The 16,302-nt window shown below is 35.6% G+C and overlaps 1 protein-coding gene across 1 annotated transcript in view; it reads right to left on the bottom strand.

Moving 5' to 3' along the window:
* Window positions 1-7,759: 7,759 nt before the first annotated feature.
* MALRD1 (MAM and LDL receptor class A domain containing 1) overlaps window positions 7,760-16,302 on the bottom strand; it is a 246,779-nt gene continuing 238,236 nt past the window's right edge. Inside the window, exons 39-41 of the mRNA XM_064634936.1 lie at window positions 15,807-15,882; window positions 14,058-14,114; window positions 7,760-13,328 (exon numbers count right to left, since the gene is read on the bottom strand). Of these exons, the coding sequence (XP_064491006.1) occupies window positions 13,227-13,328; window positions 14,058-14,114; window positions 15,807-15,882 (235 nt within the window). The 3' untranslated portion in view covers window positions 7,760-13,226. The remainder of the gene's footprint in view (window positions 13,329-14,057; window positions 14,115-15,806; window positions 15,883-16,302) is intronic.

The following is a 16,302-nucleotide window of genomic DNA, read 5'->3' as shown; positions in this document are numbered from 1 at the left end:
TGTCTGAATTCTTATTTCCAGATGGCAGCATCCTTCCATGGGCTACTTGTTATTTATTCAAGCAACAAAGACGCTTGCACCTCTAAGTTTCAAAGCTTTGGGGGGAAAAGCAAATCCTCTCTCATTTATTACTACTAAGCTAAGTCTTTGTTCAGCTGTATCTATTGATGATGTTAACTGAGAACATCAGTTTTATAAACCATGAGAACCAAGGGGAAGTGGTCTCTTACTGGTTTGTGGTCTTCAGCAGGCACTAGACTCAAAGGAGCCAGAGCAAAGCACTGTGGTCACTGCTTCACCATGTGGCTTGTACGGTCCCCAATGCATGGTCAGCTCCATCAGAACCTGAGACTACTTGAAAACTGGAGGAAAAGCTTTTTAATCACTAGTCTAGAAGATGGGATTCTCTTATTCAACTCCTTGCCCCCCGTGGGCTTCAGCAAATCCCTGTGGTGCAGACTCATAAGCAGTGTTCCAGTGGAGCAAAGTAGGCAATGAGTGAGTTATTGCTCTGGGGAAGGTGTGGGGGAAGTCACCAACTAAATCTCCCTATAAAATAAATAAAGTAAGCCACATGCAGAGGAATATGCTTTCTACCAGCAGCACACTGAGGAAAAGCAATCAAATCAGTTGGTGAGAAGTCCTGAGGGGAAAAGGTCACCTGGTGTCTAGAACTTGGCTACACACTTACCTGCAAACCTAAATTGTTGAATTTGGGTCTATAACATAAAAGCCCCTTTCTAGAGCTGATTTTAGATAACAAAATAATTCACTTCAAATCTCTGATAGGGACTGGGTCTTGGCTTCTGAGAAGACATTTCTTCAGGTGATGAAGAAGGCATTTTCTTTTGAGGGATTAGTCATAAAAATATATGATGGCTCTATGATGGATAAGAACCAGAAATCAACATCCCTATGCAGTGAACTCTTGCTTTTGGTTCTCTGGCAGTGAATCTCAATATTCGCTCCAAAAATGTGTGTTTTCAAGAGAATTTGTGGTGAGTGTATATAGCTTGCCCTTGTCTGTGTACTTTTCTGAAAACTGTGTAGATATGGATTTGACAGATGTTTTGTTTTGCCTCTCCCTCCTTTTCACCAGGAGAATAACATAGTCTAGGCATTCACATCTCACCATTCTGAGAGAAGTGCATTAACCAGCAGGTAATTTTCCTGCCTATGTTTGTGAACATACATGTTGGCACATATTTCACCCTCCTATGGGGGGGATTTTCAGTGTGATCTGGTCACCACACTCGTGCAGGGAGACTTTGTGAATTAAGACTGAGACTAGAGTTTTCACAAGTCCAGGCAGGATATTTGGCTCTTCTTGCTTGGGTAAAGTGATCTGAATTCTTGTGTTACGCTGCATGCACCTAAATCCTTACAGCTCAAGAGGAGAGGGAGATCTGGACTTGTACTCTGACTCAGTTCCTGTATTTAAACTGAACGCCAACCACTGACTGCCTACCAGACAGCTTCATTAGGAACTGACCATCTAATAAGGATGAATAAACTTATGGATATTCTAGTGTTAGGGGCCATGTAAGTTCTTTAAATAGGTATGACAAGTATAAAAATTAATGTAGAATATCTGATTTTTTTTCATCACACTCCCTGGCAGACAGCCTGCAGCAGAGTGCAGGGATCAAAGCAAAGGGAAAATATCTGTATGGATATCTGTTGGTTCCAGGAATTATAAATTCTAATTTCCATCTGCAAAAGTAAAAAAGGCTTAGCATAAATGTAATATTGTTTTCAAATCTGAAGAACATTTAGCTTCTTTTGTAGCTGGGCATTTCTCTTCTTTGCTAGTTAAACAGTATTACATTTGCTTTTAGTGAGGGTGAAAGGAGAAAATCATGGATCATGTTGTGGCTGTAGCTTTTTGGGACCTGCTTTCATTTCTTTGCTTTGTTCCCTCTCCATGCTGGTCTTGGTGTGAGCAGTAGCCCCACATAAGCACACTACTTCTGCCTCCTGTGGGAGCAGAAACTCAGGATTTTGATGGATGCAGCTCTGGGGCTATGTTAAGGGAAGAGATGTCTGTACACAAGGGCAAGAATGTCTGTACACAGTCCAGAATTTTGTGTTTCTGAGAATGTATATTAATATTTTGGTAGTCTTATTATATAACACCTTTTGATACAAAATTAGTTCCAGTTAAGAGTATCCATGGTTATTCATACTGTGTAATAGTCAACTAGTATTTTGATGTATTTTCTAAACAGATTTTGATAACTTGTGATGACACTAATCACCTAAAAAATAACCAAACAACTGTGACCATTGCGTGTCTTAAACCGCTTGTATAACCTTGACTTTGTTGGCATTGCACTGGAATGACCAACAGGTTTAAAATGAGGCACAAGCTATATACTGTGTTGTAATGTGATTGAAGAAAGACTTGATTAGGCAATGCACTGGTGTCCTTGTATTAGCTTCAGAACCAGTATACCTATTCTCTTTTGATCAATTACAAACATGTTGTGCAAAAGTACACAACAAACTGGGTCATTGAATGTGTAATTACACGTTGCACATAGCTTCAGGATCTGTTTTTGCTTTTTTTTTTAGCAGATGCTATTAATATTTAACAGCAGCCGTATGCAGATTTACTTTCGGTTGAAGAATGATCTAGAAAATGCTATGTCATAACAAAAAGATTAACAGAAAATAACTTGAAAGAAATATTATTCAAACTGTTTTTTATTAGGCTACTCTTTAAGTTTAATACATATCCTTAAATATAACTAAAATACATATTTTATAAAACATATATAATATATAAAATATATAAACAAGAACGTAAGATAGTCATGTATTATGAATGTATGAAAATTAAAATTTATTTACCATTTAAATTCTGAGGACATTGTAATGGAGTTATTTTCACAGGGACCTATTAAATATATACAGATAGAATATGTCCTAAAAAGCATCAGTGCCTAAATTTTTCCTCTGGACAAGGTATTTTTAACAGTAGTGATGGCTTTTTTCTTCTTTTCAAATTTAGTCATGATTGCTAAGGTTAAAAGTTCCCAGCGTGCAACACACTGTCCTTCAACATAGCTCAGATCAAATATTTTGGGCATTTCCTTTGGGCAGTTTGCCATTGTTCTATTGGATTGGAAGTTACAGCAATTTGACTGGTATGTCTATTAATCTGTTTTTTCCCTTAGCTATTGAAAGCAAGTATTGTTGTGTCTGTACTGCAGCTGAAGCAGTTTTGCAATTGAAAACTTGCACGTTTGCTTTCTGCTTACACAATAATCTATTTTGATACAGGGTTCTGTTGACTGCTGCATAAAGTAGCAAGTGCTATCACCAAAAAAATGTACAGCTTTAAGAGAATAGTAATACTTTGTTATCTAGAAAAGGCTGTCTGTGTGATTTATATTTCTGGCAGTGTATTAAATGTGTCACGTGGGTGTCAGAGAAGGATAAAATATCTTCTGTTATACAGGCGCCTCCTGTAAGTCTGTTCTTGGGCCCTCCTTAAGATATTTCCTTTTTTAACGTGATATAAATGGAAAAGTGGCATGAAGTACTTTTGTGGTGCAGTTCAACTCTGTAGTCAATAATTTCATAATATAAAGTAGACATACTAAAATGCACTCATTATTCACACACTGTTAAGGTCAGGTGTCATGGAACTTGAAGCTACGTAGAAAAAAGCTCTGTAGTCAATGATTGTGGTAGCTGTGCACCAAACACGCATCCGGCTTCCAGAACTGTTGTTTTGCAGCATTCTCCAGATTTCCTTGCAGAATCACAGATTACACAGAATAAATAGAGTTTGGAAGGGCCTCTCAACTCTAAAGTGAATGGCCTGTACAGTGGCAAACCCACAACCCTGGCATTGTTAGCCCCATGCTCTAACCAACTCAGATAGTGTCAGGGTCACTTGTTGCTTCTCCCCATGTTTTACCAGATGCCGTACTGCTGGTGGTACCAAGGGCCTTTCAATGGGACTCAAAGTCTTTGAACTTCATCAAGGTGACATTGAAGCCTAAGATTTTCTCTGACTAGAAGAATTAAAAATTATATCTAATCCTGTTAACTATATCTAATCCTGTGGCAGTGCAAAGTGCTAAGGTAACTAGTAGATATCAAAGTGAGCTCCAGAACCATGTCATGTAAGAGGGAAAAATAAGTGTATTGCTCATATTACAAATTCATATTGAAACAAAAAAAATTTCAACAACAAACTTGTCTATCTTATTGTTATATGGTTGCTATGTTGTGTGTCAGATGGAGGAGAATTACTTGTCTGAAATGAACTATCCCTCTCCACCATGTGCCTTGCGTTTCTTCACAGCACTTATTGCACGAGGTAGCACAGGAGAAGAACAGTAATGCTTCAAATATCTGTATGTTTCAGGTACAGTTCCTACATCATGGTTTTGAACTGTCTGAAAATTATTTGATCTAATGATACAAGTCTGTTCAGTGAGAAATGAAACAAAGATAAAGCAAATTATAAACAATTATTTAAAACATTGAAATGAAAATGCCCAAAGTTAAGAGTTTAAATCCAAATTTTGGCTATTAAATAAGATATGCTGTGTCTGGAATTTCTTGAGGTCCCAGGACTGCAGTTCCCATTGACTTCAGTAAGATTTATAGGCAATTGAAACTCTTGAAAATTAGGTGACATTATTCATGATAATCAATGTAGTAGTGCCTGAGGACCAAGAAAGCCTTGAGGATTTTGCAATCGAATATATAAGTTAGAGATAGTGTAGAGGATACGTGTAACTTAGCAAGCATGATTGAAACAAATCACCTATTTCATCAAAAATCCATTTCCTTTTCATGTAGAAAAGAGAAAAAGTGAAGGGTTGAATGATCAGTGAGAGAAGATAGGAAAGAAGAGGATAAAAAGGCAGATATAAAGACTGAAAGGCTGAAAAAGGTGAAAGATTGAAAGTTGAAATAAACTGCCCATTGGCACAGGAAAGCCCTTCAAAAGCATAGACAGTTCTCTGAAGATGCAGAGGTCCAGAGATATACATGCTTTGCTTGTCTTTCCTCATGTCAGCTAACATGTGTGTTTGTATACAGATGTATGACTAATTTGTGCCAGGTTAAAGAACATTATACAGTCTCAGCTTAGTTTTAAATAACAAATATGTGCAACTTGATTAATCAGTTCCATGGTAAAAGATGTCAAATCTATTCATGCAACCACTCCACTGAAAGATTTTATATTTTCTCTTGTAGGACTCTGTAAATAATCATATTTGAAGAGTGCTCAGCACATGAAAGACATGGGCTTGCTGGAGTAGGTCCAGATGGAGGCCACAAAAATGATCAGAGGGATGTAACATCTCTCCTATGAGAAAAGCTGAGGGAATTGTGGTTGTTCAGCCCGGAGAAGAGAAGGCTCTGTGGAGATCTTATTGAGCTGTTCAGTACGTAAAGAGGCCTATAAAAAAGATGGGCTAATGGTTTTAAACTAAAAGACCATAGAATTAGATTGGCCATAAGAAAGAAATTTTTTAAGATTAAGGTGGTAAAACACTGGCAGTTTGTCCAGAAGGATGGTTGATACCCCAACTCTGGAAACATTTAAGGCGAGGTTGGACAGAGCTCCAAGCAACATGATCCAGTTGAAGACGTACCTGATTCTTGCATAGGAGTTGGGCTAGATGACTTTTAAGGGTCCCTTCCTACCCAAACCATTCTATGGTTCCACAATTATCTTTTCATTTTGAGATAAAAAATTGTACAACAATCTGAGATCTGTGTATGGTATGCACTGGGTACCACCTACATTTCAGTTTCATTTTCAGAGATCTTTGAAGGAATGCATGAGGTGGTGAGTTTAATTGCTATTTATAGGAGGATGACAAGCTAAATATGAGTGAGCCCACACGTCTCTACTTATAGGTGACATTTTGTGCAACAGCTTTCTGTTGGTGAATTTTTCAAGAACTACCACTGCTGTTGCAAAACAAAAATTTTGGTCGATTTTTTTTCCAGTTAAATGCCTTAGTTAATTTTCAGTGAACTTGGAGAAGCAGCATGTTAGCTTACTCTTTGATTTTCATCTTAAAGTAGGAAATGGATAACACTAACATTATAGAAATATGAAAATATTTCTTTTCCTAGATACATAGCATGTTGAATATTCGCTGACATAAATTCCCTTCCTTGCCTCTCACCATTGTATTCCATACATAATTGAAGTTGAGCTGAAGAGGATTTTCGTTGCATCTACTTCTTAGTAGAAAAGTTAAAGTGAAACACATAGTCATACAGACAGGAAAATAAAATGAGACTGAATCCAAATGTGTCAATGCTGCCTTTCAAATCTTTACCTGTGAGAAATAGACATTCAAGAGAAAGTTCACAAAGCAAATAAATTAGGCAGATTTCGAGTCATTGAAAGTAACATTTAAAGTGTTGCTAAAATGCAGAAATTGCCTTGATTAGTTAACATATACAAAGGAAGTTACACGAGTCACCAGAACTTTTGAATCTGAGGATCCTTTGGCCACTGTATTTTCTCAGGGGTGTCCAGAGAAAGCTCCTGCAGGCTGAGACAGCCAAAGAGAAACTTCAGAGTAATTTTATCCCTTCTCTCTTCTGGATATTCTAAATTGGTATGGAAGTATATATCCAGGAGCATACTCCTAGGAATCTTCCTTTATCCTTTTGATTTTCTTGGTGTTAGTAGCAATTTTGCATAGAAGCTCAAGGCAGCATAAAACCCTGAGAGTTTTACTTATGTCTTCAATTTATTACATGATTAATCATGTTACGATGAATACAGACTCTTTTTACAAAAGGATGTAAATCATTATGAATTCCATGACAACACTTCACATGAATCTCGTTGAATACTTAAACTACTAAAGTAGGTGTAATGCACAGCTCCATCGGAGGCCAGTTGTAGTGTAGTGCTTATTAATGTCCACTGCTGGCTAACATGTCCATGTGAATACCAGATAGATTACTAATATTAATGCCCTTGGCATAGCATGTTTCTAACATAACTGTATGTTGGTACTCAGTCAGATGTATTCTTAGATAACAAAACCACAATAACATTGATGAAAGCCTTATAAATTGGCATGCCATATGTATTGTAAAATACTTGTCACAGAATGATACTGATTTTATGACCTATGACTTTATGAAGTGGCTGAAAAAAAAAAAATTAACCACTTGAAGATGTAGGACTCAAAATTAAAGACTAAGATGAAGAACAAAATGAAAACAGCTTTCTTTTGAGAAAAAAAGGAGTTACTTATAATTACCTTTAAATTAGTTAGTCTTAGCATCCCAAACTTTCAAAATATGCAGAAAAAATTAAAGCACTAGATTATCAGAAGGTTTTTGTTTTCCATAGCTGTATGCTAATCATTGTGCTGAGTGTGAACTGACTTTTTGCTCCTGCTATGAGCAACCAAAGTCTTTGTTCTGGGAATGATCACATAATTACACAGAAGATTAAAGAATTCCCATGAATAATTTGTGCTCATTTCTCCTTGTTAAACCCATTTAACCCAGCTGAGCATGCCTTGCTGACTTGCTTCAGAGACTCACATTTTCATTAGAAAAGTAGAATACCCACCCTCCCCTGCAGCTGATAACTTTTTATGGCTTAACCTGTTGCCTAAACTCTTCCCTGACCTTGACCAACTCTTCCCCAAACCATAATCATTTGACATTGTTCATAAATAAAAGTTAACTCCTTTTATCAAGAAATGGTAAAAAGAAAAGATAACATTTAAAAATTCATTGAACTGTCGGAATGGAAAATTCCTTTTTGAAGTTGGAACCAACGCTGGGAGACATATTTTAACTTGTGGTCCATGAGGGGCCAGTGGACTGCAAGAAACTAATTTTCACATCACAAGCTACTTTAGATTAGCTACTACACCCCATTTTCACCACCTGAAACTCAAGTCAAGTTTTATGTTAGTGTTCTCTTCTAGGCTGATCACTATGTTGCTTTTTGGCCCTATTAAGATAAAGGCAAAATTGTGGCTTATTATAGAACAGTAAATATGCTGTAAATTTCTGGTATGTCTTCGGTTATGTTCTGATCTGTTCCTCCTGTCTCCCTTTGAGATTCACCTTGAGTATCATAATACAAGTGAAATGCAAACCTACCAAGACTAATATGCTAAAGTTTACCATATCTTAGTTGTTACATACTAGATATTCTGTAGAAAAATGCACCTTTTTTTTTCAAGTCCTTTTTTTATTTGAGCATGAAATGTATCCCTAAGAATGATTATAGCTACAGATGGTGAATTAAAATCCAGATATGAATATTAGCTTCCCTGACATTTTTGAAGATCTGTGGATGGCTGCTGCAGGAACATGCACATTCAGGCCACCCTTCTGGTCAGCTGCATACCTGCTTTCAAATACACTACAATATAAAAGCTACAGTCAATGAAGTGGTAACAGTCTAGCAACAGTTCAGAATGTTGTTGCTATGTGTGTTCTTAGTATTGTGTTTCCCTCCTTTGTTGTACTTTGTACTTCTTCAACCTCACACAGTGGAGAATAATTTCCTATTCACAAGTCTTAGTAACAGACTGGTACCTTGGAAAATAAATGACTGTCTTTAAGTACTTAGCAGAGAATACTGTTCCATGTCAGGTGCCTGAGTTCTCACACGTTGTAATCTATGTAGACCAATGCAGCCCACAATAGATTTTTCTACTTAGGTGCTTATGAACTTCCATTTCTGTTAACTTATATCTGAATTCTCTCCCTGCTTTCTCCCTGTCTTCCCACGAACAAAGTGAAATGAAAGATGGAAGATGCCAGTTTTTGACAGATGCATTACTTCAAGTTATATGTATATATTAAGCTCTTTCTATCTAATTCATAGAGAGGTCTGGAAATTGGCTGTGTATAAGAGAGCATTTGTATGTACACTTATCCAATGAGAATCTTCATATCACATACATACATTAATGAAATTTGGAGTTAATTAAAACAATAGGAATGGGAATTGGATTATTAAATCTAGACATTTCTGTTGCAGACATAATGTCTAGACTGTCATTACAGTCAACAGAAAGAATTAGGAGCTGCTAGAATTCCGTTTAGTGCATTCTAGGGTGGGCATCTACCTGAGGACAAGATTAATTTAACTGCTGCCAACTTGATGGATACAAAAAATGGGCATTTTTTAGGTGGTTCCGGTGTTTATGTAGGGCAGTGTGTCTGATTAAGATGCAGCAGATCAAAGCTCTAAGTAATCCAAGAACCTATCTCCAGCTGTGTCAGATACTGAAACAGGTAATGAAAAAGTCAAAAGTTGTGCCTGAGGCCTCAGCCACAGCTGAGCAAATAATGAAGGAACTGTAAGGGGCAATTGAGGTTACCTTTGGCTTAGAATTCTCTCAGCAGATATGGCACAAGCTGGAGACAGAACTTAGTGAGGACAATGATGTCAAGGAGGAACTGGGTGCCACCATGGAATCAAAGAACTACAAGAATGTTTAGGCCGAAAAGAACTTCTGGATGCCACCTAACCCATCCACTAGCTCAAAAACAGAATAACTTCAAGATTAGATCATATGGTTGATCAATTTTATGATTTTCATATTCATCAGGCTGTTGCTGTTGGAATAGGAAAAGAATGAAAGTCTCATCAGTGAACATCTGGACTAAATCCATGGGCATCTCCATTGTAATGACCAGCAGATGCAGGAAAATAGGAGACCTGGAGTAACAGTATGAAACATTGGTATAGAGGCAACAGTGCAACCACTGAGCCCAGAGGGGAGCTCTGAGCAAGGCCTGAGCCCCTCAGTATTGCCAAGGGGATGGTACACAGCCACACGATGTACTTAAAGTTTTGTATACAGAAGATAAGATCTTGCTCCCTTTGAACACCTCTTCCAAATCTGTGGAGTAGTATCAGCAGCAGATGTCAAGGCAAGTATTGAAACAAGCTGCAAATACAGTGACTCTTTCTAAGACAGGATCTGTGTGTGAAACCATTGTTGAGATGTGCCATAAATATGTCTTGTGTTGAAATGAAGATTAGCTGAAACCAAGAGACTTGTTGGTTGCTTCTATTCTTTATGACTGTGAGACTTTGGGAGCAAAACAGCTCTGAGAAGAGCATAATGACCACACTGAAGGTGGTATTAGGTTCTGTTAAAAGTTTATTGTAATTTATTTCTGCTGTTACCTTGGATCATTAATGTAAAAACATATTTGAACTAGTCCAAGTACAGTATTTATCATCTGTATACAGTATCCATCTTCTAATTTATTCCCAAAAAAACAGGTCACTTAGAAACAATTTATTTTTATTACTTAGAATTTATTACAATAGCAGCATAAGCTTACAGAAGATATTTAGTCAAGGGCTATTATTAATTGGGAGAAGTAAGAAACGTATGTAGAAAGTTTTAACAATATTTTTTTCCCATATATTAATATTCTGTATATTTCATGTATATTTGTTCTTTAGATTTTGAAATTGAAATTTTGGCAAGGATAACTGAAAATATGAATTCTATGAATTTGGTTCAAAGTACTAAAAAGTTTCAGAAAATTAAATAAAAATTATTTTTTTTGTCTTAAACATTTCAGTCTGGGGCTGTTAGCTGATGAGACAATAACTATAGAGTGAATGTAATTTGATCTTTTGTTCTTGATGAAATAAGAAGAATAAAAAAACATTGAAGTTCAGGAAGTTTAAAAGTCTGAATTTTAATGCTTTCTTTATAAACATTCTGTCAGTTATAAAAATGGAAAATTATCTTGATGAAAAGCCTACCTTGCTTCAGCTACAATGCAGAAGAGTCAGAGTTCTCTCTTAGGAGATAATTACTGATGAGTAATACGATGTTATTTGAGTTCTTTTACAATAATTCTTTATAATCATATGCTTTTATTTGGGACATTAAAATATCAGTACTGTTACTAGTAAAGTAAATATGTTTTGTTTCATAAGGGAGAATGTGATAAAGTTCTACCATTATTGAGCTTATCCTTTGCATTGTTGTTTTTTTTTACAGATATAAATAGTGTGACACAATGAATGAAGATTTAAGAACTATAGCATAACCAGCATTTTAGTGTTTAATGAAATTCTGCAAGCAGTGCTAGTCTGTTGCAGAATAAATGACAATTTGAGTACATAGGCTTGACCTTGTAGGAATGTTCAAAGCCTGTTTATAACATGGAGATCAATCATCTCCCAGAGATTTATCAAAATTCTAGAGTTCAGGAGCTGGAGGCGCTTGGCACTTTGCTGGATCAAGTGTATTCTCTGTGTCTTAATTGGTACAAGTACAATAAGAAAATTCTGTGTTTCTGTTTCAGAAAGAAAACAGCATGTGAGAAAGAAAGCAAACAGCTCTTGTCACAGCTCCTTATTTAAAACCTTAATGAATAACACTTGGTAACTTTCAACTAAACTTGGCATTAGGACAGGTGGGTGTAGAAAAGACGTGAAGCTCTGAGTGGCTTCATTAAAGCAGCAGTGGGGCAGGGGACAGCCACACAAATTCAGGACACAGAGAAGGAGCAGTTGCAGTGAGAGTTTGTTACCTGTGCTGCCAACCAGTCAAGCAGCCACATGTGCAGCAGCTGATCAGCACACAGGTAGCTCTGGGCCTATAGTATATATAGGCCTATATATAGATCGATGCTTCTTTTTCAGTTTGTAGTTAGAACATATTAAGGAAACAAGCTCAAGAGACAAAGTTTTTGAGTGGACTGTGGAGTTTGGGCAAGAATTGAGGATACTACAGTGGATTACAGAAGATAGAGGAAAGTGAAACAGAAGGTTTTACAATGCAGCAGAGATGAATTTATGAGCATAATGCTAGAAAGGTATGAGATGGGCAAACATCATGCTTTGTTGCTTCAGCTACCAGTGAAACAACATGTCAATCAGACTATAAAGAATAAGTTAAAAGTAGTTTTGTGGCCCAAAGTACAAAGATATATAGATATATCGAAAGATATAGACTATGGTTATGCTATGAAGAAAAAGTGAAAGAAAACCAAAACAAACCCCAAACAAAACCAGTAAGTCCTGTGCATGATGGAATGAAGCCAGACTTTAATGTGCTTTTCTATCTGGAGTCTCAAAAGGTTAATAAATGTCAAGAAATTCAGCTTTCCCTGAATGAAGAGATACCATCTACTGTGCAGATGTCTGTTTTTATGAAATTTGTAGGAGTTTAGTAACTTCAAAACATGCCAGTGGGTTTAAAATTATGCACACTGTAGAAATACAGTATGGGAAGAAAACACAAGCACAGCAGGAACACTTAAGCCTTCAAGCTAAAAATGATGATCTTATAATGCAAGTGGGCATTATAGAAGATGACAAATTGTCAGGTTATTTAAAGTGTAAACATGTTACAAGATACGCCTGGTACCACGGAGGATGGCAATCAAAATCACAAGGCAATCCAGAATTCCTTCCCAATATCTTTCTCATGTAGGCACGGGCCGACATAAGTTTCAGCTGTGTGGGAGGCCAACCTATTCAGCAGAAATATGGTTTCCTAAACATGCTAGTTTCCACCCTCTGTCAACCACTAAGCTAAATTTATCAGTAGCACTGTGGTAAGAACTGCAGAACTGCAGAGCTGACCAGAGGGAAATTTGGTCAGATATAGTTATCAAGGTTAATAATAAACACACATTTTTTTAAATAAATTTATGTACTAGTATGTCACACTAATGAATTACATGATGAGCTGATATGCAAATCTATGATTCATGACCACTGGTGATTTAGCTTGATATGTTTCTAATTATACAAAGACTTTTCTTTTGCTTCTACTTCTTGGAACATTAAAAGAGTCAGTTAAAATCCCTTTCTAATGTAAAATTACAGAAATATTTAAGTCATCCTTCCTCAAATACCAGACATAAAATTATGATTCCCAAACCTCAAGAATCTTGATTTGCTTAAACATTTTATTAACATACTGGAATTTAAAATGCACAAATGTAAAATGAATTCACAGTTATAATTATCAATCTCTTTCTCCACCAACAGAAATGACAGAAGACTATATATAATTATGTTTTACTTATGTATGGATTCCATTTTTAATATAAAGTTATTTTCTGAACATAATTGTTTTAATAAAAGAGTTATTCTATGAAGGGTTATTCATTCATATTGCAAACACTTCAGTATCATGACATACTTTCAAATTTTAGAAAAAATCTTCAGGCAAAGAGTTACAATCAATATTGATCCTGGTGTATGTTTATGTTTTCAAGGAACTACATAATTTCTCCATGTCTTCTGATGCTACACCATAGAGAGGATTTGGAAAAGAAGTAGCATTCACATCTTCATTAAACAGATACTAGAATAAAAAAAGATAGAATGAAATTTAAAATCCAAGTCATTCAATTCATTTGTTAAAATGCACATATAAATGGCTGTAGATTCACGATAGAAGTAATATATGATGATAAGTTCAAAGAAAGTTCAAATAAAATCAATAAACTTTCTTAGACGAAACTTTCAGTTGATAAAAATTAGCATAGCTCCACTGAAAAAATTGTCTGCCACATATACCTGATTAAGTAATTTAACCTTCTTCTGCATCTGTTTCCACTTTTTTTTCCTGTCTCCAAAGCCCTTGCTCTGATAGACATATAGTATTATTTTAGGAGAATCCGTGTACAACAGTGTAGTTGCAGTGGGTCACTAATTTTGGTAAATGGTATTATAATTTAAATCACTGGTTCTAATATCTTTGAATGAGGAATGTATGAGAAAAGAGATATTATGAACCCTTTGGGTAAGGATTTCAGTTGTTCTAAAAGTTTTATTTAGCATCTGACTGTATTGGAACACGTTGAACTACTGTGTGGTGTAAAAGCAGCTATGATAAGCAAAATTAATAAAATTGCTATTATGACGTCCTTGCCAACCAAGGCAACCCTGGTCATCTTTCTCAGATTTCCAGAGTTGCTAACATTATGAGTAACAATACACCATTGACTTTGACTGACATTTTTCCCTTTCCTCTGAAGATGAATTTCATTTACTAGCTCAACATATAACCTAGAAATGTGTTATTACATACCTCGTGCCATGGTGAAACACTGATTTGAACAGCAGGTGAGGCCGCATACCCAGAAGACTATAAAAAGAAAAAAACTGCTTCAGAATATTTTTAGTGAGCTGTAAATAATATTCAGTAATATTCTGAAAATATTTTTCAGTGTTGCTGCCTGAATAAGACATTCTTTGGATTCAAAATTATGCAGCAGTACTATAGGCAAGAATGTGGCACTGCTTGGCTTTGGTGTTCAGAAAGGTCCAGGAGAATTGTTCTTTCTTTATGAAACTTAGAGACTCCCACAAGTGCATAACTTGTGGATATTCAGCTGGAGATAAGAGCTTTTGCTCATGTTTTGTCATACCTTTTGATTGGTGATACACCATTCAGATTTAAGTCTCATTAGACTTGGAGAAAATTCATAACTCCTGTTTTCCTTTCAAAAAGAAAAATTAGTGTAAGCATGTATTTTTCCAGTCTTAAGGAAAATAGAGGACAATTTGGTACAGAACAGGACTTCAATCACAATGCCTGGGGCTGTCCTCCATGAAAATGTCTCTCCTGATGCTATGCTTCTGTTTTTCAACTTGCTATTAAATGAAGCCTGTCAGGAATCTATTTTAACTAAAATAAAAATGTCCTGATAAATTGGACATGATTGTGATGGGAATGTTTCCAACTTGGAGCTCTCACAAACTCCAACGTATAAGAGAATTCATTTGATCTAATGTCGAAAATCAGGTGTAAGGACCCTTTTATAGAAAGTAAATGGCATGTCATAGTTAATCCTATTCAAAGCCACAGCGGAATCTTATATTATTGACTGTGCAAAGGACTAGGAAGTTTTATTTTCTATTTTAAACCAAGCCTAGTTCTTTCAATGCTAATAGGAGTAGTATAAAAATGAGAACAGGAAGGATATTTTAAATTTTTTTTCTGCTTTTTCCTCCAGGGTGCTTTGTCTATTTTATTTTTAATTATAAACAAAAATATAAACAAAATTATTGCAGATATCTGCATTTTAAGTGAATCATATTTCTCTTGTTAAATGTAAACCCATAAATTTTAGATGTTGTAATTTGATAATTAAATCTTACCTTTAAATCTTTTGCTGCAATATGTTCACTTTTAGGTATATTTTTTATTTAAAATCTTCTTTGTTACTCTAGCAGTCTTTTAATTATGATCAACAAAATATATTAGGCAAATGTGTGACCAAGTGTTTGTTCAGTGTCAACATGAATTTTACAGTGATGGTAATTGTGATGCACATTTAAGGTACTGGGAAGTATTATAAACTGTTTTATTATAGTGAGCGTGTAAAGGCAGCTTGGATGCCGAATCATGCGTTTTGTGGTTTTATTGGTTTTGGTGTGTTACTGTTGTTGGGTGTTTGCTTTGTTGGGTGGGGTTTTTTGGTTTGTTGTTGTTTGTTTGTTTGTTGTTTTTTCCAAAGCAAAAGGAGATAAGTCCCAGCGAGCTTTTTTCTTATCTATGTGTGGCTAAATATTTCATCCAAAACTCTTTTTTTTTCTCTCAGAATCAACAGCCCACAGTCATAAAAGTTGTAAATATTGAGATGTTTTCAAAACTGAGCTGATTTCAAATCTTCCTACATTTTAAAAATGCAGTGAGAGCTGCGTTAATTTTTAATTCTCACTTCTTTTATTAAATAACATTCACTGAGGTATTACATTACACTGTTGCAATGGAAAACTGAGGACTACAAACTCATACTTTTCTGAATGTATATAAGCAGTTATTGCTACTTACCTTTACTTTCTCAGATGAACTAAGGTCTCTGTACAATGGATTGGCAAATGACACATTTACAGTTTCCTGTACTTTCCTTGAAAAGTCAAGCAAAAAAAAAGGAAAAACACCCACCATATCACACAGATTGTCAAAGAACTGAACAGTTTTAAGTTGAAAAGACTTGAATAAAAAATAATACATGGCTAAATATATTTCCGGCTGAGCTCTACTGAAATTAATGAAATTAAACCAATATTCTGTATAAGTAATGTCTAGGTTAAAATTATAATTTTGCATTTGTAGCTGCTTAAAATGTTGCTACTTTTGGATATGCATAGAGCTATTAAGTATTCATAAAATGCAGATACAGTGTTATATGTTAAACAAAACATGATTTTACCTTAAAAGATCACGTTCCTTCTGTGTTTTGCAACTATCACACAAACAATTCATTAATTGGCATGATCTTAGGATCCAAGTTCAAAACACATTAGTTATTTAATTGTTATAAGAA

This window comes from Pseudopipra pipra, chromosome 1, assembly GCF_036250125.1.
Source record: "Pseudopipra pipra isolate bDixPip1 chromosome 1, bDixPip1.hap1, whole genome shotgun sequence".
NCBI lineage: Eukaryota > Metazoa > Chordata > Aves > Passeriformes > Pipridae > Pseudopipra > Pseudopipra pipra.
The sequence above is the reverse complement of the archived record's forward strand: the minus strand, read 5'-3'. Positions and strand labels throughout refer to the sequence as shown.